General features: G+C 38.4%; 1 protein-coding gene across 1 annotated transcript in view; it reads left to right on the top strand.

Moving 5' to 3' along the window:
• The first annotated feature begins 1,810 nt into the window (after nt 1-1,810).
• Nucleotides 1,811-27,972, top strand: part of CFAP300 (cilia and flagella associated protein 300) — a 209,186-nt gene continuing 183,024 nt past the window's right edge. Inside the window, exons 1-2 of the mRNA XM_053708586.1 lie at nt 1,811-1,942; nt 17,789-17,870. Coding sequence (XP_053564561.1) covers nt 1,836-1,942; nt 17,789-17,870 — 189 coding nt within the window. The 5' untranslated portion in view covers nt 1,811-1,835. The remainder of the gene's footprint in view (nt 1,943-17,788; nt 17,871-27,972) is intronic.

Below are 27,972 nucleotides of genomic sequence, written 5' to 3'. Positions count from 1 at the left end.
GGAGGGCAGATTAGGGGTTAATACTATTTATGATAGGGTTAGTGAGGCGGGTTAGGGGTTAATAACTTTATTATAGTAGCGGTGCGGTCCGCTCGGCAGATTAGGGGTTAATAAGTGTAGGCAGGTGTCGGCGACGTTGTGGGGGGCAGATTAGGGGTTAATAAATATAATATAGGGGTTGGCGGTGTTAGGGGTAGCAGATTAGGGGTACATAGGGATAACGTAGGTGGCGGCGCTTTGCGTCGGAAGATTAGGGGTTAATTATTTTAAGTAGCTGGCGGCGATGTTGTGGGGGGCAGATTAGGGGTTAATAAATGTAATATAGGGGTCGGCGGGGTTAGGGGCAGCAGATTAGGGGTACATAAGTATAACGTAGGTGGCGGTCGGCAGATTAGGGGTTAAAAAATTTAATCGAGTGGCGGCGATGTGGGGGGAGCTCGGTTTAGGGGTACATAGGTAGTTTATGGGTGTTAGTGTACTTTAGGGTACAGTAGTTAAGAGCTTTATGAACCGGCGTTAGCCAGAAAGCTCTTAACTCCTGCTATTTTCAGGCGGCTGGAATCTTGTCGTTAGAGCTCTAACGCTCACTGCAGAAACGACTCTAAATACCGGCGTTAGAAAGATCCCATTGAAAAGATAGGATACGCAAATGGCGTAGGGGGATCTGCGGTATGGAAAAGTCGCGGCTGCAAAGTGAGCGTTAGACCCTTTAATCACTGACTCCAAATACCAGCGGGCGGCCAAAACCAGCATTAGGAGCCTCTAACGCTGGTTTTGACGGCTACCGCCGAACTCTAAATCTAGGCCTATATTTGTTAGTCATCTACAAACACACAAGTAAGGCGCAGCATGCTCAAAAACACCAACAACAGCAGTAAAATTAGGTCATAAATGTGATGATGTTGCTTGCCATAACCCAAACTTCCTCCCTGTTTGCTCTGTAAGCCATAATACAAACAAACAAAAAAGGTTTAGAGTAAACAATAAAAATCACTAGAAACAACACAATACTGACACTTTAATACTGCGTCTAAATTTCAAGTACTAATGACATATTTCAGGCTAGGGATGGTCATACATTCAATTACAGCGTCAGGACCTGGAAAAACCTATTGGGTCTTAAAAGAAGAGATCTAAAATGTTCAATCTAAAAAACAAAAGGAGTTAGATTCAGTATCCTGATCAGAAACCGAGTCCTGTGTAGTAGAAACCGAAACACGCAAAATAATGCTCACAGAATAAAGAAATGAGGAGGGGAGCTTGCTAAATAACCGGGGCATGCAATTAAAATATCTGCATTGACACTCGTGCTATAATAACCATTTGTTTGGTAAATATTGACATAAGACCATTGTATAGGAAAGTCTCAGGCTTCAATCAATATAGGAAAGTATCGCATTACACAGCACATTAAACACCAGCCTTGATTTAAAAAAGATCAATCGGAATCTTTCAGGTTAAACAAATTTAATATTTTAAGACCTGGGGAAAAAAAAGTCGTATTTGAAGTATGAGAAAGTCACTTGTGTTCCCAGCTGGTCCAGACAATCTCATACTACAACACCTGTTACCCCACCAAAAACAATCAATAAATACCGTGACCCACAGTACCTCCCTCGTTAAATAATATTTGCTTTTCAATATGTCTATGTAAGGGTTATAAACAATTTACTAATAATTATAATGTTATTAAACAAAAATACACAGAGTTACTCGGAACCTTTGAGTAAGCTCTGAAAATTTCAGCTTCAGGGGGATGATATTTTGTGTGCGCCTGAGCTACTATGTTGCCATGGAGATAAGGACGCAACTGCAGAAAAAAAGATTCAAGAAATATGTCGCAGGGAATGTTATGTGCTGGCAAGTTCACTTTCAGCCCTCTCCCTAAAAGATCATTTCAATCGCTGGAGAACCCTGACACCCGGCGCCTTCTGCTTAAATGGTAAAGTAAATTGAGTTGCTAATAATTTCTGTATAATACATAGAATGTAATACGACTGGTTGAATTACTAGGGGTTGCCAGGCTTTAAGGTTTCAAACTACCGATCAAGTATTTCAGCCAGATGGCTAGTAAAATGTGCACAAATAATACATAAACAAACAAACAAAATATACACAATGCATACACTTGAAAAACAGCAGTTAAAACGTTTTAACTTGTAACTATTTGTGTCCCAATAAAAAAACAGCTTGGAATTTACTTAGTAAATTAGTAAAATAATTATAGTTTTGCTAAAGTCAGAAGACTTTTATGAAAAACATTGCAAACCACTATAAAAGAATTGCACATTGGTACAGTAGTAGCTTCTTAAATTGTATTAGCATATAAGTAGGAATTATTATTTTTTTGGCCTTTAAAATGTTTATTTGTGAAACAGAAGCAAAGTCAACTATTAAATAATGAACAAAGCTGCTAATTGCTTTTAGTAATATGTTATATATTTAAAGTTCCCATGAAAGAGTTGGTGTGAACTGTCTGATCTCATGGTCATTGCATGGCAAGTGCTGGCTTCTCACGGGTCTCTGTTCCATAGAGATTAAAATGCAATTTAAGGAGCAGTCCTGTTAAAAGTGTGGATTTTACAATATGCACTGTGTAGCTTTGTTTCATAATATCTGTTTCATGCTCAGATCCAGATGGGGGGATATTATATCTGATTCAATTTGATTTTAAAATGCTTACTAGTCATTACAAAATTAAAGTTCAGCCTTAGCACCATTGTGTTACTTTCAAACATCACCTTTGTTAATTTAAAAATAAATTATGAAATATTTTGTTTATGAAAATGCATCATGCCTGCTATCAGCCCCTTTCAGTGGGTGTCCCATTCTAACCCCATCAACAGAGCTAAACTGGGAGCTTCTAAGTAAGTTTTTAAAAGGTTTTATACTGGATGTTTATATTAGTATCTGTGTATATTATTCTTTATATTTAGTGTCCATTAGATGCAGTTAAATTAAACTTGATGTATACTGTCCCTTTAAGATTTAATTAAAGGGACATGAAACCCAAAATTTTTCTTTCACGATTCAGATAGAGAATACAATTTTAAACAACTTTCCAATTTACTTCTATTATTTAATTTACTTCCTTCTCTTGTTATTATTTTCTGAAAGGTTTATCTAGGAAAGCTCTAGAGCACCAGAGAGAACCTAAGTTCTAGCTGTTGATTGGTTGCTGCATTTATTTATCAATTGTGATTGGCTCACCCATGTGTTCAGTTAGAAACCAGTAGTTCATTTCTGCTCCTTTAGCAAATGATACCAAGATAATGAAACAGATTAGATAATAGAAGTAAATTATAAAGTTGTTTAAAATTTTATTCTTTATCTGAATTATGAAAGAGAAAAAATTTGGGTTTCATGTACCTTTAACTCCTCCAAATAAGGCAAGTGGTGGGTGAAGTTTATATATTGGAAAATCATTGTAGCAAACAAGGTTACAATGCATTCCAAACATTTTCATACTCCCGAGACGACAAGAAAGTTGGTTAAGCTGTTTCTTATTCGTGATATTCTGTTTCTTATTCATGGAAGTTGGTTTCTTATTCAAATTTATTTTGTCAGACTGCTTTAAATTGACTTTAAAATAAAAATATCGGTTTTATTTAAATAACAATATGATTCATATAATGTAGTTACACAGAGGTGAATTCCCTTTATTCAACAATTATATATACAAACTGAAAAAAGGGCATACGATGGCATCAATACAAATATTACAATTTTGAGTAAGCAACTGATATTTTCAAAGCCTTTCTCTCTCTCTCTCTCTCTCTCTCTCTCTCTCTCTCTCATTCTTTTTTCTCTCTCTCTTTCTTTTTCTCTCTCTCTTTCTTTTTCTCTCTCTCTTTGTTCTCTTTCTCTCTCGTCATTAACCCTTTTGAAAATATCAGTTACTTATTCAACTATGGAAATAAAAGCACCTTGGCCAGAATTGGCATCAATTTATGTGCCCAAAACACTATTGAGCCAGGTGAAAAACAATGTCATGTCATGGAGGGGGATCTACCCTACATATATTAACAGTACAATCAGTAGCCCAATGGTCATTATCCCTTTGAAAATATCAGTTACATATTCAACTATGGAAATAAAAGCACCTTGGCCAGGATTGGCATCAATTTATGTGCCCAAAACACTATTGAGCCAGGTGAAAAACAATGTCATGTCATGGAGGGGGATCTACCCTACATATATTAACAGTACAATCAGTAGCCCAATGGTCATTATCCCTTTGAAAATATCAGTTACGTATTCAAAAATGGTAATTAGAGCACCTATGTCAGGCTTGGTATCAATTTCTGTGCCCAAAACACCATTGGGCCAGGCTAAAAACAATTGCATTTCATGGATAGGTATCTACTCTGTGTATATTCATAGTGAAATCAGTGGCCCAATCGTTATTAATCCTTTGAAAATATCAGTTACTTATTAAAAAATGAGAATTACAGCACCTATGCCAGGGTTGGCATCAATTGCTGTGCCTAAAATACCATTGGGCCAGGCTAAAAACAATTTCATGTCATGTAGGGGGGGTCTACCTTTAATCTTCTCTTTATTGGGACGTTTTTCATCTTTGGGCTAATTTTGTTGAAATACTTTATTAGTATGTGTGTGACTTATGTTTTAAGGCTGTGACACTGCAAGCGGAGCGGCACGCAGCTTGTACATGCGAAGGTGCACGCTCAGTGTGTCCTGTCTTTTCATCTCTGAGCACTCTGTTGCGTCAGGTCGCGTAGCTGAGTTCTCAGAGATGAAATATTTGAACTTCAGAAGCTATGCGACGCGGTGCGAAGCAGCTGCTTCGCCTCGCACTGCATCGTTTGTAGTGTTTCACAGGCTTTATACAGGGATTTATGTATAAACTTAAATTTTGGCATTTGGTTTCTATTCTTGCTTAGCTAGAAAAGGCTAACTGACAAACTGCTTGAATTTGAAACCAACTGCAGCTACTTACATCTTATGTTGTAGGCAGAGGGAAATGCGCGCCTTTTACTTGCTGCATAGTTTCCTCTCTCTGCCGGTCATGTGGCTGTTGGATATTCACGGAGCGGAGCAGCGTAATTGAATTTCAGTCTGAGCAGGTAAAAAAAGAGCCTTCTTGAACTGCGTTTAGGACCTTTCCTCCCTGGGAGTGATTGTTCCAGTTCCAGTAAGGGAACAGGGTGTAGGATTCTATTAAAATCTGTTCATGCTTCCCAAAAAAGAGGGAACTTTTCGACCCATTTTAGACCTAAAGTGCCTCTACAAGTTTCTCAGGGTACCGTCCTTCAAAATGGAAACCATTCGTTCCATTCTTCCTTTGGTCCAAGAGGGTCAGTTCATGACGAGCATAGACCTTAAGGACGTGTATCTTCATGTTCCCATCAACAGAGATCATCACAAATTCCTGAGATTCGCCTTTCTAGACAAACACTTTCAGTTTGTGGCTCTTCTGTTTGGCCTTGCCACTGCTCCCAGAATTTTGTCAAAGGTTCTGGGGGCTCTCTTGTGTCTCTAGTGATCAGGTATTGGGGAATTGCAGTGGGAAAGAGTTCCCTTGTTCCAGGTACAAGGGTGGTTTTCTTAGGGACCATAATAGATTCCCTATCTATGAAACTTTTTCTGACAGAGAGTCAGAAAATCCAAAATTCTCTACTCTTGTTTTTTTCTTCAGTCTACTGTTCATCAGTGGCTCAATGTATGGAGGTAATTGTTCTGATGGTCGCTTCCATGAACATCATTCCCTTTGCTCAATTCCATTTGAGAGCTCTGCAATTATGCATGCTCAGACAATGTAATGGAGACCATTTGGATCTGTTTCAGAGGATAGATCTAGACCAGTCGACAAGAGACTCTCCCATGGTGGCTTTCTAAGGACCATCTTTCTCAGGGCTCATGCTTTCCTGGAGACCTTCCTGGGTGATTGTGAATATCAGCACTGCTGCTACTGTCCTAGTGCTCGAGTGACAGGGGTAAAGGACTGCTATTTCCCCAAATGTAATGCAACAAACATAGAGTCACCAGCACTGTATTTTATGCCTTTATTGGGAATCTAAAAAACAGCAACGTTTCGGGGTTTTAACCCCTTAGTCCTACTAGGCTGGGGAGCAGTCTGGGACTCGTTAAAGGCGCAGGGACTATGGACTCGGGAGGAGTCTGCTCTCCCCATAAACATCTTGGAGTTGAGAGTGATTTACAATGCTCTGATGGCTTGGTCTCAATTGTCCTTAGCCTGGTTTATCAGGTTTCGGTCGGACAACATCACCTCAGTGACTTACATTAACCACCAGGGAGGAACTCAGAGTTCCTTTGCCATGAAGGAGGTGGCACGGATTATTTAGTGGGCAGAAGCTCACAATTGTTGTCTATCTGCCATCCACATTCTTGGAGTGGACAACTGGGAAGCAGATTTCCTGAGCAGACAGACATTTCATCCAGGGGAGTGGGCTCTCCATCCGGAGGTGTTCTCCAGGTTAACCCTCTAATGGGGGGTGCCGGAGTTGGATCTGATGGTGTCTTGGCAGAGCGCCAAGCTTCTAAGGTACGGTTCAAGGTCAAGAGATTCTCAGGCCGCTCTGATAGATGCTCTGGCGGTTCCTTGGGTTTTCGGTCTAGCATACCTGTTCCCTCTGTTTGCGCTCCTTCCACAAGTTATTGCTCGTATCAAACAAGAGAGAACATAGTTAATTCTAATAGCTCCTGCATGGTCTCGTAGGATCTGGTATGCAAACCTAGTAAAGATGTCTTTTCGGGCGCCTTGGAGGTTGCCTCTGAGGAAGGACCTTCTAACTCAGGGTCAATTTCTCCATCCAAATCTCGTTCTCGGAAAATAACTGCTTGGAGATTGAACGCTTAGTTATGTCTAAGCGTGGATTTTCTGAGTCGGTCATTGAGACCATGATCCAGTCTTGCAAGCCTGTTACTCGAAAGATTTACCATAAGGTATGGCGTAAATACCTTTTGTTGGTGTGAATTTAAGGGCTACTCTTGGAGTAGGGTCAGGATTCCTAGAATTTTATCTTTTCTCCAGGAAGGTCTGGAGAAAGGGTTGTCATCAGTTCTCTGAAAGGTCAGATTTCGGAATTATCTATTTTGTTACACAAGCATCTGGCGGATGTGCCAGATGTTCAATCTTTTTGTCAGGCCCTAGTCAGAATCAGGCCTGTGTTTAAATCAGTTGCTGCTCCTTGAAGCCTTAATCTTGTTCTTAAATTTTTGCAGCAGGCTCCGTTTGAGCCAATGCATTCTATAGATATTAAGTTGCTACCTTGTAAGGTTCTGTTTCTTATTGCTATCTCTTCTGCCCTGAGAGTTTCGGAACTCTCAGCTTTGCAGTGTGATTTGCCTTACCTTATCTTTCATGGAGATAAGGCGGTTCTTCATACTAAATTGTTATTTATTTTCCTAAAGTGGTTTCGCATATAAATATTAATCAGGAAATTGTTGTTCCTTCTCTCTATCCCAATCCTTTTTCTCATAAAGAATGTCTGTTGCACAACTTGGATGTTGTGCGTGCTCTAAAATTCTACATACAGGCGACTAAGGATTTTAGCCAGTCTTCTGCGCTGTTTGTTTGTTTCTCAGGAAAGTGTAAGGGTCAGAAGGTTACTTTCACTTCTCTTTCCCTCTGGTTGAGAAGTATGATTCATTTTGCTTATGAGACTGCTGGACAGCAGCCTCCTGTGAGAATTACAGCTCCTTCCACTAGGGCTGTCTCCTCTTCTTGGGCTTCTAAAGATGAAGCTTCTGTGGAACAGCTTTGCAAGGCTGCAACGTGGTCCTCTCTGCATACTTTTTCCAAATTTTCCAAATTTGATACTTTTGCCTCGGCTGAGGCCTCTTTTGGGAGAAAGGTTCTTCAAGCAGTGCTGCCTTCTGTTTAGGTCTGCCTGTCTTGTTCTCCCTCCCTGTTCATTCTGTGTCCTCTAGCTTGGGTATTGGTTCCCACTAGCAATTGAATGACGTCGTGGACTCTCCATATCTTAGGAAAGAAAACAAAATGTATGATTACCTGATAAATTTCTTTCTTTCCGGATATGGAAAGTCCACGACCCCACCCTTTATTGAGACAGTTATTTTTGACTAAACCTCAGGCACCTCTACACCTTTGTGTTATTCTTTTTCCATTTCCCTTTAGTCGAATGATTGGGGATTATGGGTAGGGGAGTGACACTTTAACAGCTTTGCTGTGGTGCTCTTTGCCGCCTCCTCCTGCTGGCCAGGAGTGATATTCCCACTAGTAATTGAATGGCATTGTGGACTCTCCATATCGGAAAGAAAGAAATTTATCAGGTAAGCATACATTATTTATTTATTTTTTTTGTACATAAAAGAGCATTTTAAAATGTATTATGATTTTTCATTTCTTTCTAGATCAGAACTCATTTTACGCTGGTGAGGTCTGTCACTTGCATGGAAAGCATGTCTACTAATTAAAGGGACAGTCTAGTTAAAATTAAACTTTCATGATTCAGATAGGGCATGAAATTTCAACAACTTTCCAATTTACTTCTATTATCTAATTTGCTCAATTCTTTAGATATCCTTTGTTGAAGAAATAGCAATGCACATGTGTGAGCCAATCACACAAGGCCTCTAGGTGCAGCAACCAATCAGCAGCTACTGAACATATCTAGATATGCTTTTCAGCAAGTGATTTCAAGAGAATGAAGACAATTAGATAATAGAAGTAAATTAGAAAGTTGTTGACATGCTCTTTCTAAATCAAGAAAGAAAAAAATTGGCTTTCATGTCCCTTTAATGTGAAAGTCAACCAATTCATATTCAGTTATATCTGTATCATTTATTACACCTGAGTTGACAGAGAAGAAACTTCTTATACAGCAATAAAGTTCTGCTTTATTTCCCTCCTCTAGTTTACTGTGTCTAGTCCCAAATACAAAGTCTGTAACCAGCAGACGCACCCAGTGTTACAACTGCTCGCTATAGGAAGTGACCTTATGGCACTGTGTAGCTGGTGTGGGAGGAGTCCTTACTTATTTTATGGTTTCCTGCTGCTATCTCAGAATGACTCCCTGTGTAGCTGCATTGCATTGGTTACCTACTGTATTTTCATATCTATATGAACTAGGTCTTTTTTTTCTGGACAATATCACCTGTTACATAAAGAATGTACTGCATGGATTTTGCTGTATTGGCTTAACAGGATAATAAAGTTATAAAATCTTTTTTTCATGATAAAATAGAGCATATCATTTTAAACAACTTTCCAATTTACTTCTATCATCAAATTGTCTTAATTTTCTTGGTATCCTTTGTTGAAGGAGCGGATATGCACTACAGGAACGCATCTGGTGAGCCACTGACAAGAGGTATATATGGGCAGCCACCAATCTACTAGCTCCCAGTAGTGCATTGCTACTCCTGAACCTACTTAGGTATGCTTTTTACCAAAGGATACAAAGACAATGAAGCAGATTAAATAATAGAAGTAAATTGTAAAGTTGTTTAAAATCATCTAAATCAAGTTTAAGTTTGACTTTATTGCCGTTTAATGTTGCAAGCAATTTATTTAGCTAATTCTAGCTTTTCTTGAAGTCTTTTCCTCTGATTTTAAAGAATGGTAAAGTGTATGTTCATCCCTTCAATTACTGCAAAGAAGCTAAATCTTTAGAGATGTGACTGAATACAAAGTATTGCTCTCTTTTGATGAATTAAACCCAAAAGGACCAGAGATAAATCTATTGTTCCATATCAAACTTAGAGACTATCTTTCAATTCAGCACATTAGTTTGATGAATCACCTCATAAATTTCCTTCAAAGTGAGAGCTTGAAGTTCTGAAATTCTTCCAGCTGAAGTAATGTCTAGCAGGAGACTAGTAATGAGTCATGTTTCAGACTCAGAGTAGCAGAGTATATATACAGAATATCAGAAAGAAAGATAGCATCCAATGAGGAGTGACATCCATTGGTTCCTGACATCTTCAGCATAAGATTTTACCAATACTGCTTTACTTCTTCTGAGACTCCTGGGGCGCGATCCGATATAGATCGTAGTTTGCGGCGCAAGCGAGGGAACCCGCGTCGCCCGCAGTTTCAGCTCGCAACTCGAGCTATCCCATATACGGCGCCGTCAGATGCTAACTTGCCGTAAGTCTGATAAACCAGCGATGTCCAGATATCTGCGCAAGTACAAATTTCTGGCGTCGCCAGTGACTTACGGCACGTTAGAAACTGCCGGCGCCTACAAAACCTGACTAAAGTCTAAATCACCCGCACTGTCTAACACGCCTCCCTAACATAGCCCGACACGTCTAACCCTCTATCCGCTATCCCCCTCACTATCCTAACAATAAAATATGTATTAACCCCTAAACCGCCGCTCCTGGAGCCCGCCGCTACCTAATAAAGTTATTAACCCCTAAACCGCCACCAGCTATATTAAATCTATAACCCCCTAAAGTGAGCCCCTACCCCGCCGCTATCTATTTTAAAATTATTAACCCCTAATCTAATCCCCCTACCCCGCCGCCATCTATATTAAATTATTTAACCCCTAAAATACTAAACTATCCCTACCACTAAACCTAAGTCTAACCCTACAAATAGCCATGAAAAGGGCTTTTTGCGTGGCATTGCCCCAAAGTAACAGCTCTTTTGCCAGCCCTTAAAAGGGCTTTTTGTGGGGCATGCCCCAAAGAATTCAGCTCTTTTGCCAGCCCTTAAAAGGGCTTTTGGCGGGGCTTTGTCACAAAGTAAACTGCTCTTTTGCCTACAATCTACATCCCCCTACACCGCCGTCATCTATAATAAATGTATTAACCCCTAATCTAATACCCCTACACCGCCGCCAGCTATATTAACTATATTAACCCTAATTATATTAGGGTTAATATAGTTAATATAGTTATTATATTATATATATTAACTATATTAACCCTAATTATATTAGGGTTAATATAGTTAATATCGTTATTATATTATATATATATATATATTAAGTATAATAACCCTATCTAACTCTAACATCCTAACTAAACTCTTATTAAAATAAATCTAATATTAATATTATTAATTAAAATATTCCTATTTAAATCTAAATACTTACCTATAAAATAAACCCTAAGATAGCTACAATATAATTAATAATTACATTGTAGCTATGTTAGGGTTTATATTTATTTTACAGGTAAATTGTTAATTATTTTAACTAGGTATAATAGCTATTAAATAGTTATGAACTATTTAATAGCTACCTAGTTAAAATAATTACCCAATTACCTGTAAAATAAATCCTAGCCTAAGTTACAAATACACCTACACTATCAATAAAATAAATAAACTACAAATATCAATCTAAAAATACAATTAAATAAACTAAACTAAATTACAAAAAAAACAAACACTAAATTACAAAAAATAAAAAAAAGATTACAAGATTTTTAAGCTAATTACACCTATTCTAAGCCCCCTAATAAAATAATAAAGCACCCCAAAATAAAAAAATTTCCCTACCCTATTCTAAATTAAAAAAAGTTCAAAGCTCTTTTACCTTACCAGCCCTTAAAAGGGCCTTTTGTGGGGGCATGCCCCAAAGAAAACTGCTCTTTTGCCTGAAAAAATAGAAGGCTTAGAATAGGTGTAATTAACTTAAAAATCTTGTAATCTTTTTTTTATTTTTTGTAATTTAGTGGGTTTTTTTTTTTTGTAATTTAGTTTAGTTTAATTGTATTTTTAGATAGATATTTGTAGTTTATTTAATTTATTGATAGTGTAGGTGTATTTGTTACTTAGGTTAGGATTTATTTTACAGGTAATTGGGTAATTATTTTAACTAGGTAGCTATTAAATAGGTAATAACTATTTAATAGCTATTATACCTAGTTAAAATAATTAACAATTTACCTGTAAAATAAATATAAACCCTAACATAGCTACAATGTAATTATTAATTATATTGTAGCTATCTTAGGGTTTATTTTATAGGTAAGTATTTAGATTTAAATAGGAATATTTTAGTTTATAATATAAATTAGATTTATTTAATAAGAATTTAGTTAGGGGTGTTAGGGTTAGAGTTAATATAGTTAATATAAATACTATAGTAACTATATTAACTATATTAACCCTAATATAATTAGGGTTAATATATATAATGTAATAACTATATTAACTATAATATATATATACTTAGGGTTAATATAGATAATATAGCTGGTGGCGGGGTAGGTAGATTAAATTAGGGGTTAATAATTTGAATATAGATGGTGGCGGTGTAAGGGGCTTATATTAGGGGTTAATACCATTAATATAGGTGCGGCGGTGTAGGGAGGGCAGGTTATAGGGCAAAAGAGCTGTTAACTTTGGGGCAAAGCCCTGCAAAAGGCCCTTTTAAGGGCTGGTAATAGAGTTTACTACTTTATGGATATTAGATTAGGAGTTAATAATATTAATATAGTTGGCGGCGGTGTAAGGGGTCAGATTAGGGGATAGATCAGGTAGATGGCGACGGTTTTAGGGGCTCACAGTAGGCGGTTAGTTTATGTAGATGGCGGCGGTTTAGGGGTTAAATACTTTATTAGGGATTGCGGAGGGGGATCGCGGTTGACAGGTAGATAGACATTGCGCATGCGTTAGGTGTTAGGTTTTATTTAGCAGATCGCGGTTGACAGTTAGAGAGACATTGCGCATGCGTTAGGTGTTAGGTTTTATTTAGCAGATCGCGGTTGACAGTTAGATAGACATTGCGCATGCGTTAGGTGTTAGGTTTTATTTAGCAGCTAGTTTAGAGAGTTACGGGGCTCCAATAGTCAGCGTAAGGCTTCTTACGGCTGCTTTTTGTGGTGAGGTGAAAATGGAGTAAGATTTCTCCATTTTCGGCACGTAAGTCCTTACGCTGTATATTGGATACCAAACTGCGCGGGTTTGGTATACCTGCCTATGGCCCAAAAAACTACGGGCGACGGCAGAAATATACGCGCGTAACTTCTAGGTTACGCCGTACATAGGATACCAAACCCGCACAAATATTGGCGTCGCCAGCTTTTGTGGGCGACGATTTTTATCGGATCGACCCCCTGGTGCTAAAGTCGCACCCCTTGCATCCAGATAACCTAGAGACTACACATTGGCCACAATCAATGTATTATTTTATGAAATGTTTAATAGCTTTGTATGTGACTGTTTAATCCAGCTGACAACTGGCCAATTTGACACAGGATACCCCAGTGGTCTTTTTAAGAGGTATCATCAGCATGTTCAGGCTCAATTTTTCCGAGTAGAAACTTACATTGTCGTATACTCTTAAAATCAGTGAAATTCGATTTTGTTGTTAGGAAACGTGTTATATATGTAATATCTGTAAAGAGAAGGAAAGAAAGACAAAAACCAAATCTTTTTTTTATTATTTATCGGAGCTGCGTCTGTAACGGAATGTAATCATTTGTTAATTCTTAATAAAGATGTTGCTTTAAAAAAAAAAAGGAAAGATAAAAAGAAACTTACGTTGTCCCCTTGTTGATTCTAAGAACAAATCAGATTTACTGTTTTAGCGCTAGCAGATTAATTTCTTCCCATTTTAACAAAAGCAAAAAAAAATAATGTAGGTTTTTCTAAAGCCCAAAATTTCAGATGCTTTCCTCTTTCTTTGATGTTTTGGTCATCTCCATATGCAAAGTGCAATGGCATAGGTGGGGATAAAATATATAAAATTTGTATATCAATTAATTAATTAATCAATCAAAAAACAAAACAAAAAAACTCCAAAACTAAAACAAATCACTTTGAATAAAATATATATATATATATATATATATATATATATATATACACACACAGTGCGGTAATATCCCCTTGTATTAGTTTACATTTTCTTCTTCTAGACATAGCTATTTTAAAGAGTCCGCTGAAGGACTTGTAATACAACATTTTTCTTTCATGATTTAGGTAGCACATACGATTTTAAATAACTTTTTCAGTGTATTTCTATTATCAAACATGCTTCATTCTCTTGGTACCATTTGTTGAAGGAGCAGCAATGCACTCGTGGTTGCTAATTGAACACATGGGGTGACCCAATGACAATAGGCATATATATTCAGCCACCAATCAGCAGGTAGCACCCAGGTGCTTTTCTGCTCCTGAGCTAATTTACAACAAAGGATAACATGAGAAGGAAGCAAATTTAAATAGACGTAAATTGGAAAGTTGTTTAAAAGTGTATGCTCTGTCTGAATCATGAATGTCTAATTATCACTTTACTGCCCCTTTAACCATTTCAATGTATAGTATGGCACTGTATTACCCTCTGCATTCCTTCACCTGGGCAAAGATAAGTTTTCCTTGTTCTCAAGTTTGGGAATGACCAGAGGTAATAATCACATGTGACACGTACCGGAAAGTGCCCAGGAGCAGAGGTGCTTCCTCATTGCTAGTGGTGAGTAGAAAAAAATGTACATAGGTCATATGTCAGCCCATGCACTACTTGGAGGGACAGGAGACCCCTTGTTAAATGAGAAGAATCGGCCCTTTTTAAATGAGGGATTGCATGTACCCAGGGCCGGTGCAAGGATTTTTGGCCACACAGGTGAGGATACATTTCACCCCCCCCCCCCCGATTACATAACATCCCATTGCTAGTTAAAGGGATATGAAACCCAAATTTTTATATCACAATTCAGATAGAGCATGACATTTTAAGAAACTTTCTAATTAACTCCTGTATCTGTACCTGTATCTTGGTATCTGTATTTGAAACTAGAGCATCAACAACTAATCGTCATAATCGATAATAATCTCATAATCGATTAGTTGGTTTGCAATTAGTTGGTCTGTGCACAAAACCAGCTGCTTCACTCCACTGAGCTCCTGCACATGGTATTGTGTGTTATGGTTATGTCCTTAGCCTAAAGGACGTCTACAGACGTATACTTTTCACTTTTTCAGAACAGTATAAGTTTACATCTACCCCTGGCTTATGTGCAACCAAGATATAATAGTCATCATTTGCATTGTTTATGTTAAATCGGGTGATTTGGAACTATGCTTTGCATGATATAGTGCTGAGCTTGTTATTTATACCTAGCCTCTAGATTGATGGGAGTTATTTGAATTAATGTGCACTATTATCTGTTTGCACAATTATTAGCGGATTGCTTTCTATTGCTGATTATATGTACTGTATAAATAAATGTGTAAGGCTTTGTCCTGTTAATGATATATAGTCATTAGCGCTTTTGATTTGTTTTTTTTATTGTTTTTTTATATTTTTAATCAATTGTGATAATATGTACCAGATTCAAACTTTGTAAGAATAAATTTGTTATTTTTAGAGTGGGCTAGATATTTGTCCCTAACCTTATAGCTGGTTATTTATCATTGCATATAGATATTCAAGATATTTTTTATGTTAGAATAAAGTCAAGGATTACTTTATTGAGAGGCCCCTTGCCAAGGTGGAAGTTCTACCTCTTTTCAAACAGTTTTTGGTTTTGTTTCATTATAAAACTGTGCTTTGCTGCTTAAAAATTGGACATACAGTTGTGTTAATGTAACGTTTTAGTCTGAAGTTTATATTTGTAACACTCAGTATTTGGATTCTATTTAAAATATAGGAAACGATTATTGATTCTTTATCCGATTAGTCGAAAAAATAATCGGCCGATTAATTGATTATGAAAATAATCGTTAGTTACTGCCCTATTTGAAACACAGGTATGTAAGTTTAGGAGCCAGACCATTTTTGGTTCAGCATCTGGGTATCGCTTGCTGATTGGTAGCTAAATTTAAATCAAACATTGGTAGTGCTGCATAGCAAATCAAACAGTGGTAGTGTTGCATGCGAAAACAAACAGTGGCTGTGCTGCATAGCAAATCAAACAGTGATAGTGTTGCATAGCAAATAAAACAGTGGCTGTGCTGCATAGCAAATCAAACAGTGGTAGTGCTGCATAGCAAATCAAACATTGGTAGTGCTGCATAGCAAATCAAACAGTGGTAGTGTTGCATAGCAAATCAAACAGTGGCTGTGCTGCATAGCAAATCAAACAGTGATAGTGTTGCATAGCAAATAAAACAGTGGCTGTGCTGCATAGCAAATCAAACAGTGGTAGTGCTGCATAGCAAATCAAACAGTGGTAGTGCTGCATAGCAAATCAAACAGTGGTAGTGTTGCATAGCAAATCAAACAGTGGTAGTGTTGCATAGCAAATCAAACAGTGGTAGTGTTGCATAGCAAATAAACATTGGTAGTGCTGCATAGCAAATCAAACAGTGGTAGTGTTGCATAGCAAATCAAACAGTGGCTGTGCTGCATAGCAAATCAAACAGTGGTAGTGCTGCATAGCAAATCAAACAGTGGTTGTGCTCATGAACCCTAGTCTAGATTCATTAAAGTTCAGAAGAACTCCCATGTGAGTTGACAAATCCCAGAACAATACCCCTAGGAGAATTACCAACTTAACACGGCTATTCTATACAGGTGACTGAGGGTCATACAGGGACAGAACCAGGAGGCGGACCTTACAGGTTATTAGTCCCTACTGTATTCTGCAAATAACTACCAGGTGTAGGAAGCGGGTGACAGGACGGATAATAATAATGGGACAGGGGCAAGTTGCCTCTAATCACTGCCTTTCTAGAAAGAAAAGGGTTGCTTAATACCTACAATAATTTAATTAATCGTCTGGCTGCAACAGAGCATAATGGGTAGCCGCAGTGTAAAAAGACAAGTGCACTACTTAAGTTCAAACTTCACTTCTAAACCACTATGAAAGCTGCCCACTTGACTCACTAAACCCTGTGCACTACAGACTTACTTTGTGTATTGGAGATTTGTGTTCAGTGCGGTCAGAGCAGCGGCCCGCCACTGTGACCTGACCACTATGAGGAAGTCAACAAGCAGCCGTCTCCGCTAAGCTGGATAACCCGCCTCCCTAGCCAGAAAACTAGTGGAGAGGGCGGAAGTTGAGCTCTCTGTAGTAGAGACTGAGACAGAGTTATCCAACTTCACACTTTAGCACCACCAGTTTAGTCTGAGGAGCCAAACCCGGTTGCTGCGGCCTGCAATCTCGTGCGCTGTGATTCAAACCACATGTAGCATGCAGGAACCGTCACCCAATAGGAAGCGTTTTTTGTTTTTAAACTCCACAGTGCAGCGGCAAGGCAGGACAGATTATAGATTATTCCTACTCGCAAAGCAAACTCTCCAGCTTCCCTACCCCACATCATTAAGGATGCCATTAAGCAAGTGTATAAAAAGTTTTTTTATGTTGCAAATTTGCGCCCCCCTACAGGAGCGAACTAAGGTGGCTGTCTAGCCTGCCTATATGCAAGCGCCGGCCCTGCATGTACCTCTCAGTTGCAGGTAATAGGCAACAATATCATGTGATAGATCCATGGGCTTAGGGAGCAAATTCTGGGTTTGGGGGAGACCCTGATACAGAGAAGAAAAGGACATCACTAATTTAAAAGCCACAAGTCTTCTCCTTAAAATACAGGTAAGTTATCATGTGTCAAGCTACCTGGTGATTGTCATAACAATGAGAAATAGCTTGCAGTGCTATATTGGTTGTTCTAATCATCTCTCACCATATAAATGTGACATAATACTTCTCATACAAAACAAGGGAGTCTTATCATTAAATTAAGGGATTTCACATTGCCATAGTAATAGTAAGTATCTGCTTTTTCAGACATTTCTGTGCAATTATAGAACATTTCGCCTATGATTTTAGTTATTTAAATATATTATTTGATGTGGATGAAACTTATGTATATGTTGTATTTAAGTAGTAATGACTTGAATCTAACTCTTCTTTGTTTGTTTGTTTTTTGTTTGTCTAGGTCCATGAATGGCAGATTGGTGACACAAGCTTTCTGTTATGATCAATATTTCCAACCATATCAAAAGGATGACTTTGTTCTGGTATCTGTTTTCTATTTGTTTTCTCTATTTTGTATTATTTACCATTAAGGTGTTAAAACAAAAGCAATATTAAAGGGACATGAAACACTTTTTTTTTTCTTTTAGGATTCAAATAGAACATACAATTTTAAATAACTTTCCTATTTACTGCTATTATATTATCAAAATGGCTTCTTTCCCTTGATAGCCTTTGCTATAGGAGCAGCAATTCACTACTGATAGCTTGCTGAACCCATCTGGTCACCCAATTACAAGAGACATATGCACAGACACCAATCACCAGCTAGCCCCGCCCCCCAGTAGTGTAGGATATGTACATACTCTTTTTCAATATTGGATACCAAGAGAACAAAGTACATTTGTAAATAGAAGTGAATTTAAAAGTGTCCTAAAATAACATGCTCTCTTGGAATCATGCAAGTTTAATTTTAATTTCCTATCCCTTTAATAACATATATTTTTATCATCACTATTATTCTTATTATTCTTATTCTAATTGATAATAGTAATGCACAAATACAGATAGGCACAGGATTCACAGTAATCTGTACCTTAGTTTTTTAAAGGCACATTCAAATCAATTTGTTTGTTTACACACACACTATATATATATATATATATATATATATATATATATATATATATATATATATATAAATATATGCAACTCAAATATTTCTTTAAAACACATGCTTAATCTTTAAAGGGATACTGAACCCAATTTTTTTCTTCGGATCAATTTTTCTTTGTTCTCTTGGTATCTTTATTTGAAAAATAAGGAATGTAAGCTTATGAGCCGCCCATCTTTGGTTCAGAACCTGGGTAGCACTTGCTGATTGGTGGATAAAATGTAGCCAACAATCAGCAAGCGCTACCCAGGGTTCTGAAGCAAAAATAGGCCGGCTCCAAAACTTACATTCCTCCTTTTTCAAATAAAGATACCAAGAGAACCAAGAAAAAGTTATAATAGGAGTAAAAGTGCTTACAATTGCATGCTCTATCTGAATCATGAAAGAGAAAATTTCGGTTCAGTGTCCCTTTAAGTGCTAGTTTTTCACTTTAAAAATGTACACCATAATTTGCTGCAAACAGTGAAGTTAGATTTTAAAATAAATGTTATATCTCGAGAATAGTTGGGACTGAAAGCACTAAATTAAAATACCCAATATCACTTAAGTTAACCAATACCAATGAAACTACATTTTATTTTTTTCATGCAAGGTAATAACATTCTAATAATTTATTTTATTTCAACATTTTTTTAAGAAATACAACAACTGCCTTTATAATTTATAATATATTTACAATTCAGTACAATATAAGTACAATTTCACTTTTCTATATTGCATTTATGCTTAAAAGGATTTGGTCATACTTTCTCTTGTAAGATGTATCAAGTCCACAGATTCATCCATACTTGTGGGATATTCTCCTTCCTTACAAAAAGTGGCAAAGAGAGCACCCACAGCAGAGCTGCATCTGGACCAGGAGACCAGAGATTCTCTTCTCTGGTGGTTGTCTCAGGACTACCTTTCTCAGGGAATGTGTTTCCGCAGGCCAGAGTGGCTCATAGTAACGACAGATGCCAGCCTGCTAGGCTGGGGTGCAGTCTGGAACTCCCTGAAAGCACAGGGCTTATGGTCTCCGGAGGAAACTCTACTCCCGATAAACATTCTAGAACTGACGGCGATATTCAATGCGTTTCAGGCGTGGCCTCAGCTAGCTGCGGCCAAATTCATCAGATTTCAGTCGGACAACATCACGACTGTAGCTTATATCAATCATCAAGGAGGAACACAGAGTTCTCTAGCGATGATGGAGGTAACCAAAATAATCCGATGGGCGGAGGATCACTCTTGCCATCTCTCAGCAATCCATATCCCAGGAGTAGAGAACTGGGAGGCGGATTTCCTAAGTCGTCAGACTTTTCATCCGGGGGAGTTGGAGCTCCATCCGGAGGTATTTGCCCAGCTGACTCAGATATGGGGCACACCAGAATTGGATCTGATGGCGTCCCTTCAGAATGCCAAACTTCCTTGTTACGGGTCCAGGTCCCGGGATCCCCAGGCGGTACTGATAGATGCTCTAGCAGTGTCCTGGTCCTTCAATCTGGCCTATGTATTTCCACCGTTTCCTCTCCTCCCACGTCTGGTTGCCAGAATCAAGCAGGAGAGACCTTCGGTGATTCTGATAGCACCTACTTGGCCACGCAGGACTTGGTATGCAGACCTAGTGGACATGTCATCTGTTCCACCGTGGACTCTGCCAATGAGGCAGGACCTTCTAATCCAAGGTCCATTCACACATCCAAATCTAATTTATCTGCGTCTGACTGCTTGGAGATTGAACGCCTGATTCTATCAAAGCGTGGTTTCTCTGAGTCGGTCATTGATACCCTGATTCAAGCTAGAAAGCCTGTCACCAGGAAAATCTATCATAAGATTTGGAGCAAATATCTTTATTGGTGTGAATCCAAGGGTTACTCATGGAGTAAGATTAGGATTCCTAGAATATTGTCTTTTCTCCAAGGATTGGAGAAGGGATTATCAGCTAGTATCAGCTAGTTCCTTAAAAGGGCAAATATAAGCCTGTATTTAAACCTGTTGCTCCGCCATGGAGCCTAAACTTAAAGTTCTTAAAGTTCTTCAAGGGGTTCCGTTTGAACCTATGCATTCCATAGATATTAAGCTTCTATCTTTGAAAGTTTTGTTTTTAGTAGCTATCTCTTCGGCTCGAAGAGTTTCTGAGTTATCTGCTTTACAGTGTGACTCACCTTACCTTGTTTTCCATGCAGATAAGGTGGTTTTGCGTACCAAACCTGGATTCTTTCCTAAGGTTGTTTCTAATAGGAATATCAATCAGGAAATTGTTGTTCATTCACTGTGTCCTAATCCTTCATCAAAGAAGGAACGTCTGTTACACAATCTTGATGTGGTTCGTGCTTTAAAGTTCTACTTACAAGCAACTAAGGATTTCCGTCAAACATCTTCATTGTTTGTTGTTTATTCTGGTAAACGGAGAGGTCAAAAGGCTACGGCTACCTCTCTTTCCTTTTGGCTGAAAAGCATCATTCGTTTCACTTATGAGACTGCTGGCCAGCAGCCTCCTGAAAGAATTACTGCTCATTCTACTAGAGCAGTGGCTTCCACATGGGCTTTTAAAAATGAGGCTTCTGTTGAACAGATTTGTAAGGCAGTGACTTTTGCTTCTTCGGAGGCTATTTTTGGGAGAAAGGTTCTACAAGCAGTGGTGCCTTCCGTTTAAGGTACCTGTCTTGTCCCTCCCTTCATCCGTGTCCTAAAGCTTTGGAATTGGTATCCCACAAGTATGGATGAATCCGTGGACTCGATACATCTTACAAGAGAAAACATAATTTATGCTTACCTGATAAATTTATTTCTCTTGTGATGTATCGAGTCCACAGCCCGCCCTGTTTATTTAAGACAGGCAATATATTTTTATTTTAAAAACTTCAGTCACCTCTGCACCCTATAGTTTCTCCTTTTTCTTCCTAGCCTTCGGTCGACGGACTGGGGGGTGGAGCTAAGGGTGGAGCTATATAGACAGCTCTGCTGTGGGTGCTCTCTTTGCCACTTCCTGTAAGGAAGGAGAATATCCCACAAGTATGGATGAATCCGTGGACTTGATACATCACAAGAGAAATACATTTATCAGGTAAGCATAAATTATGTTTTTTTAATGAAACACTGTACAGTAAAATTTGTTTCCCCTTAACGTGTTCCAAATTACTTGTTGAGTGAAGTTCTGCATTATTCATATTTCCGGTATATGTGGTGGTTTTAACAGGGTAAAGCAACTATTTCAAATTACAAAATAAAAGTAAAGCAATTCTTTGCAAGCAATTTAAAGGGCCAGTAAATATTAGGCCAAAATGTTCATATCATCCCAGAAAATGTTGCTTTAGCTTTTTGCACCGCTGCACCACATGAGGCTGTTCTCTTCAAACAGCGCTGTGCTGTGGCTGCACTGTGTTAGTTTTCTTTAGCACAGTGCAGCCAGAGTGAAATGCTGTTTGAGGAGAACAGTCAAATATTGAGCAGTGCTGCAAGACCAAGAGCAAAGAAAACATTTTAATGAGTTAACCAAATTTATTTTTTTCACTGTAGTTAATTTGCAATGCAGTTTTCATCTACTGCAGTATATTATAAAGCTTAAAAAATGGCTTTCTTGTCCAGTTAATCAACACATATTGCAAATGAGATGGTGCTTTAGTGTAAGTAACTGCCTTATTTAAAATTTCATTTAATTTCAAACGCCTAAATTTAGAGTTTGGCGTTAGCCGTCAAAACCAGCGTTAGAGGCTCCTAACGCTCTTTTTGGGCTACCGCTGGTATTTAGAGTCAGTCAGGAAAGGGTCTAACGCTCACTTTGCAGCCGCGACTTTTCCATACCGCAGATCTCCCTACGCCATTTGCGTATCCTATCTTTTCAATGGGATCTTTCTAACGCTGGTATTTAGATTCGTGGCTGAAGTGAGCGTTAGAACTCTAACGACAAAACTCCAGCCGCAGAAAAAAGTCAGGAGTTAAGAGCTTTTTGGGCTAACGCCGGTTCATAAAGCTCTTAACTACTGTGCTCTAAAGTACACTACCACCCAACAAAAAACTACCTATGTACCCCTAAACCGAGGCCCCCCTCATCACCACCACTCTAATAAAAAATTTTAACCCCTAATCTGCCGACCGCACACCGCCGCAACCTACGTTATCCCTATGTACCCCTAATCTGCTGCCCCTAACACGGCCGATCCCTATATTATATTATATTAACCCCTAATCTGCCGCCACCAACGTTGCCGCCACCTACCTACAATTATTAACCCCTAATAAAAACAAACATAATAAAAATATTACAACAATTTTAAGCTAATTACACCTACTCTAAGCCCCCTAATAAAATAACAAAGCCCCCCAAAATAAAAAAAATGCCCTACCCTATTCTAAAATTAAAATAGAAAAGCTCTTTTACCTTACCAGCCCTTAAAAGGGCCTTTTGCAGGGCATGCCCCAAAGAATTCAGCTCTTTTGCCTGTAAAAAAAAACATACAATACCCCCCCAACATTACAACCCACCACCCACATACCCCTAATCTAACCCAAACCCCCCTTAAATAAACCTAACACTAAGCCCCTGAAGATCTTCATACCTTGTCTTCACCATGCCAGGTATCACCGATCGCTCCAGGCTCTGAAGTCTTCATCCAAGCCCAAGCGGGGGCTGGAGATCCATCATCCGGCTGAAGTCTTCTATCAAGCGGCGGCTGAAGAGGTCCAGAAGAGGCTCCAAAGTCTTTATCCTATCCGGGCAGAAGAGTAGATCCGGACCAGCAACCATCTTCTTCCAAGCGGTGACAAGCGGCTCCATCTTGAAGACCTCCGGCGCGGATCCATCCTCTTCTTCCGACGTCCTAAGTCCGAATGAAGGTTCCTTTAAATGACGTCATCCAAGATGGCGTCCCTCGAATTCCGATTGGCTGATAGGATTCTATCAGCCAATCGGAATTAAGGTAGGGAAAATCTGATTGGCTGATTGAATCAGCCAATCAGATGGAGCTCGCATTCTATTGGCTGTTCCGATCAGCCAATAGAATGCAAGCTCAATCTGATTGGCTGATTGGATCAGCCAATCGGATTGAACTTGAATCTGATTGGCTGATTCCATCAGCCAATCAGTTTTTTCCTACCTTAATTCCGATTGGCTGATAGAATCCTATCAGCCAATCGGAATTCGAGGGACGCCATCTTGGATGACGTCATTTAAAGGAACCTTCATTTGGACTTAGGACGTCGGAAGAAGAGGATGGATCCGCGCTGGAGGTCTTCAAGATGGAGCCGCTTGTCACCGCTTGGAAGAAGATGGTTGCCGGTCCGGATCTACTCTTCTGCCCGGATAGGATGAAGACTTTGGAGCCTCTTCTGGACCTCTTCAGCCGCCGCTTGATAGAAGACTTCAGCCAGATGATGGATCTCCAGCCCCCGCTTGGGCTTGGATGAAGACTTCGGAGCCTGGAGCGATCGGTGATACCTGGCATGGTGAAGACAAGGTAGGAAGATCTTCAGGGGCTTAGTGTTAGGTTTATTTAAGGGGGGGTTTGGGTTAGATTAGGGGTATGTGGGTGGTGGGTTGTAATTTTGGGGGGGGTATTGTATGTTTTTTTTTACAGGCAAAAGAGCTGAATTCTTTGGGGCATGCCCCGCAAAAGGCCCTTTTAAGGGCTGGTAAGGTAAAAGAGCTTTTCTATTTTAATTTTAGAATAGGGTAGGGCATTTTTTTTATTTTGTTGGGCTTTGTTATTTTATTAGGGGGCTTAGAGTAGGTGTAATTAGCTTAAAATTGTTGTAATATTTTTATTATGTTTGTAATTAATTTTTTTTATTTTTTGTAACTTAGCTTTGTTTATTTTTTGTACTTTAGTTAGTTTATTTAATTATATTTATTTGTAGGTATTTTATTTAATTTATTTATTGATAGTGTAGTGTTAGGTTTAATTGTAGGTATTTTATTTAATTAATTTATTGCTAGTGTAGTGTTAGGTTTAATTGTAACTTAGGTTAGGATTTATTTTACAGGTAATTTTGTACTTATTTTAACTAGGTAGCTATTAAATAGTTCTTAACTATTTAATAGCTATTGTACCTGGTTAAAATAAATACAAAGTTGCCTGTAAAATAAATATAAATCCTAAAATAGCTACAATATAATTATAATTTATATTGTAGCTATATTAGGGTTTATTTTACAGGTAAGTATTTAGCTTTAAATAGGAATAATTTATTTAATAAGAGTTAATTTATTTCGTTAGATTTAAATTATATTTAACTTAGGGGGGTGTTAGTGTTAGGGTTAGACTTAGCTTTAGGGGTTAATAAATTTATTAGAGTAGCGGCGAGGTCCGGTCGGCAGATTAGGGGTTAATACTTGAAGTTAGGTGTCAGCGATGTTAGGGAGAGCAGATTAGGGGTTCATACTATTTATTATAGGGTTAGTGAGGCGGATTAGGGGTTAATACATTTATTATAGTAGCGGTGAGGTCCGGTCGGCAGATTAGGCGTTAATTATTGTAGGTAGCTGGCGGCGACGTTGTGGGGGGCAGATTAGGGGTTAATAAATATAATATAGGGGTCGGTGGTGTTAGGGGCAGCAGATTAGGGGTACATAGGGATAATGTAAGTAGCGGCGGTTTACGGAGCGGCAGATTAGGGGTTAATAATAATATGCAGGGGTCAGCGATAGCGGGGGCGGCAGATTAGGGGTTAATAAGTGTAAGGTTAGGGGTGTTTAGACTCGGGGTACATGTTAGAGTGTTAGGTGCAGACGTAGGAAGTGTTTCCCCATAGCAAACAATGGGGCTGCGTTAGGAGCTGAACGCTGCTTTTTTGCAGGTTTTAGTTTTTTTTTCAGCTTTAACAGCCCCATTGTTTTCTATCCAGCTTTTAAATCCAGCGGTATTTAAAAGGTGCGGGGAAAAAAAAGCCAGCGTTAGCTACGCGGATCGTTACCAACAAAACTCTAAATCTAGCCGAAAGTGACTTGCAGAAAATTTTCCACACAAAAAAATAAATCTCATTGCAGAACGTCAAAAAGTTCTGCCTCAGTAGGCAACTACATCAGTAGTTTCCATAATACGCTATAGCTATCTAAGCAATCCTGAAATGTAATGGTTTTTAATAAAAAAATAAGTTAACCTGCTGCTTCTGCTCCCTGCCATCTCCTGAGACACTGCTTGTTTTAAAAATGTAAAGGGACAGTCAATCATAATTGTACATTTGTGATTTAGACAGAGCATACTAAACAACTTTCCAATTTACTTCTATTATTTAATTTGCTTCCTTCTCTTGTTATGCTTTGCTGCAAGGTTTATCTAGGTAACTCAGGAGCAGCAAAGAACCTAGGTTCTAGCTGCTGATTGGTGGCTGCATATATATACCGATTGTCATTGGCTCACCCATGTGTTCCTATAGCAACCACTAGTACATTGCTGCTCCTTCAACAAATGATGCTAAGAGAATGAAGCAAATTTGATAATAGAAGTAAACTGGAAAGTTGTTTAAAATTGTACGTTCTACCAAAATCATGAAAGAAATTTTTTGGGTTTTATGTTCCACTCACCCCAAGATTTTTGCTAGCCACACTCACACTCAAGCTGTCACGCTGTATATGCCTGGCAGCTCGTTCTCTGTGAGCATGCTGCTTAGGTAAAGCTTGAGGACAATGGCCCAGGGGACAATGAGGACATTTTTTAGGTTAAATTTTATTATAAACCCTCATATTTCAGGATTGCTTTGATAGCTATTTCATATTATTGCAACTACTGATTTTAATTATGAACTTTGTGTCCTGATGCTTACTGTCCCTTTAATACACTCCAGCAGATAAAATGGTTTATTAGGAACACATTAAAAGGGAGAATATTTTAGAGTTCAATATCCTTTTAAGCAAGGGGTCAAGAGATATAGCGGGGGACAAAAGCACAGAAAAGATTAATAGAATAAATGATAAGAATCTAGTGTGATTGGTAAAGATCCTTTTGAATTTAAAATTCATATTTTAATTAAATTTAATTTCAAAAGCAAAAGCAAAAATCAGAAAGCCAGACTTGAAGTGGCTAGACACATTTATACTGTCTGGTGTAGTGTAAAAACATAAAATAACAATTATAGTGCAAAAGAACAGTATTATACTAAAATATATCCCCTTATAAAAAAAAGGTTTAATTGTACTTATTTATACCGCCAAGTAGAATAGGTTGTGAATAGAAAACCTGAAATAATTTCATAGAAATAACATTAAAAATCAAATAGAGAATCTGTTGTGGTAATTAGCAGAGTGCTTACTGCCCATGACCATAAAACTGGTTGCAAATGACTTTGTCAGCTGCTTTTACAAATCCGTTTTCATCCAGCAGACATAACATAAGTTGATAATGACTTTTCCAGATATGAAATGTGGCACTACCGAAACCATAATTTTAATAAGAAGTATTTATTTTAGAAAGTATAGAATAATAAGTCCATTTTATGGAACACTGTCTATGTGACTGGAATTAGATTTTTTTTAAATTCCAAGCTTTATATAAATGTGTTTACTAATCCAATAAAAAGACAATTTCTACATACTGTTATTTCCATCTTAATATGGGAAGAGTCCACAGCTGCATTCCTTACTTGTGGGAAATACTGAACCTGGCCACCAGGAGGAGGCAAAGACACCCCAGCCAAAGGCTTAAATACCTCTCCCACTTCCTCATAACCCCAGTCATTCTTTGCCTTTCGTCACAGGAGGTTGGCAGAGAAGTGTTAGAAGATTTCAGAGTAGTCTCTTATGGAGGGTAGTGCTCTTCGAGATGGGACTGGAGTTTTAAGTAGTCCTGTCAGCCTCTCAGTGAGAGCATGGATGAAAGTTAGAGTCCGGAGATGCAGGGAGAGTCTTTCTGCGAAACCATCCCAACTCATATTAACAACTCCATAGGTAATCAGCGTTGACGAGTTTTGCTGCCTGCCTTTATTCACTCAAGTCCATGTCAGAAGCGATGCTACTCTCTGTCACACTTGAAGGGCCGTGTTCCTGTTCCACGGCGTAGATTCTGGTAAGATCGTTTCATATTTTATACATGTATGACAACGCAAGAAGACAGGGTCACAGTGTGACTCTTTTTATCTGTATAGAATCAAGGGTTAATATCTCCTGAGGGGGATTATTGAACAAGGGGGAATAATCTTATATTGTTTATGTGATTTTATGCTGCTTTTATGTGTGAGATATTATGGGCTCATAGGCTGTCATGGAATATACAGGGTTTACTTTCACTTTAAAAGCCTTGCAGCTTACAAGCTGGCGCGCTTTTTCTCATAGCAGGGATGGTCCTGTGCACCATGTGATTTATTCCCTCTTTCCTGACCGGGATACATCTTTGTACTGTCTGGGTCATAGGAGGTGGTGAGAACCCCAGCCATTGGGGTATAAAGGGGCAGTTTTTATATAAAATAAGATATTTTATTTCTCTAGTTCTCTGGTTATTGCACTAGCGATGGAGGATTCTGTTACTTTAGAGGGCACTCCCTCTTTTCCTAAAGAGTAATTC

The sequence above is a fragment of the Bombina bombina genome, chromosome 3 (genome assembly GCF_027579735.1).
Source record: "Bombina bombina isolate aBomBom1 chromosome 3, aBomBom1.pri, whole genome shotgun sequence".
NCBI lineage: Eukaryota > Metazoa > Chordata > Amphibia > Anura > Bombinatoridae > Bombina > Bombina bombina.
This window is presented reverse-complemented; position numbering and strand designations above follow the sequence as displayed.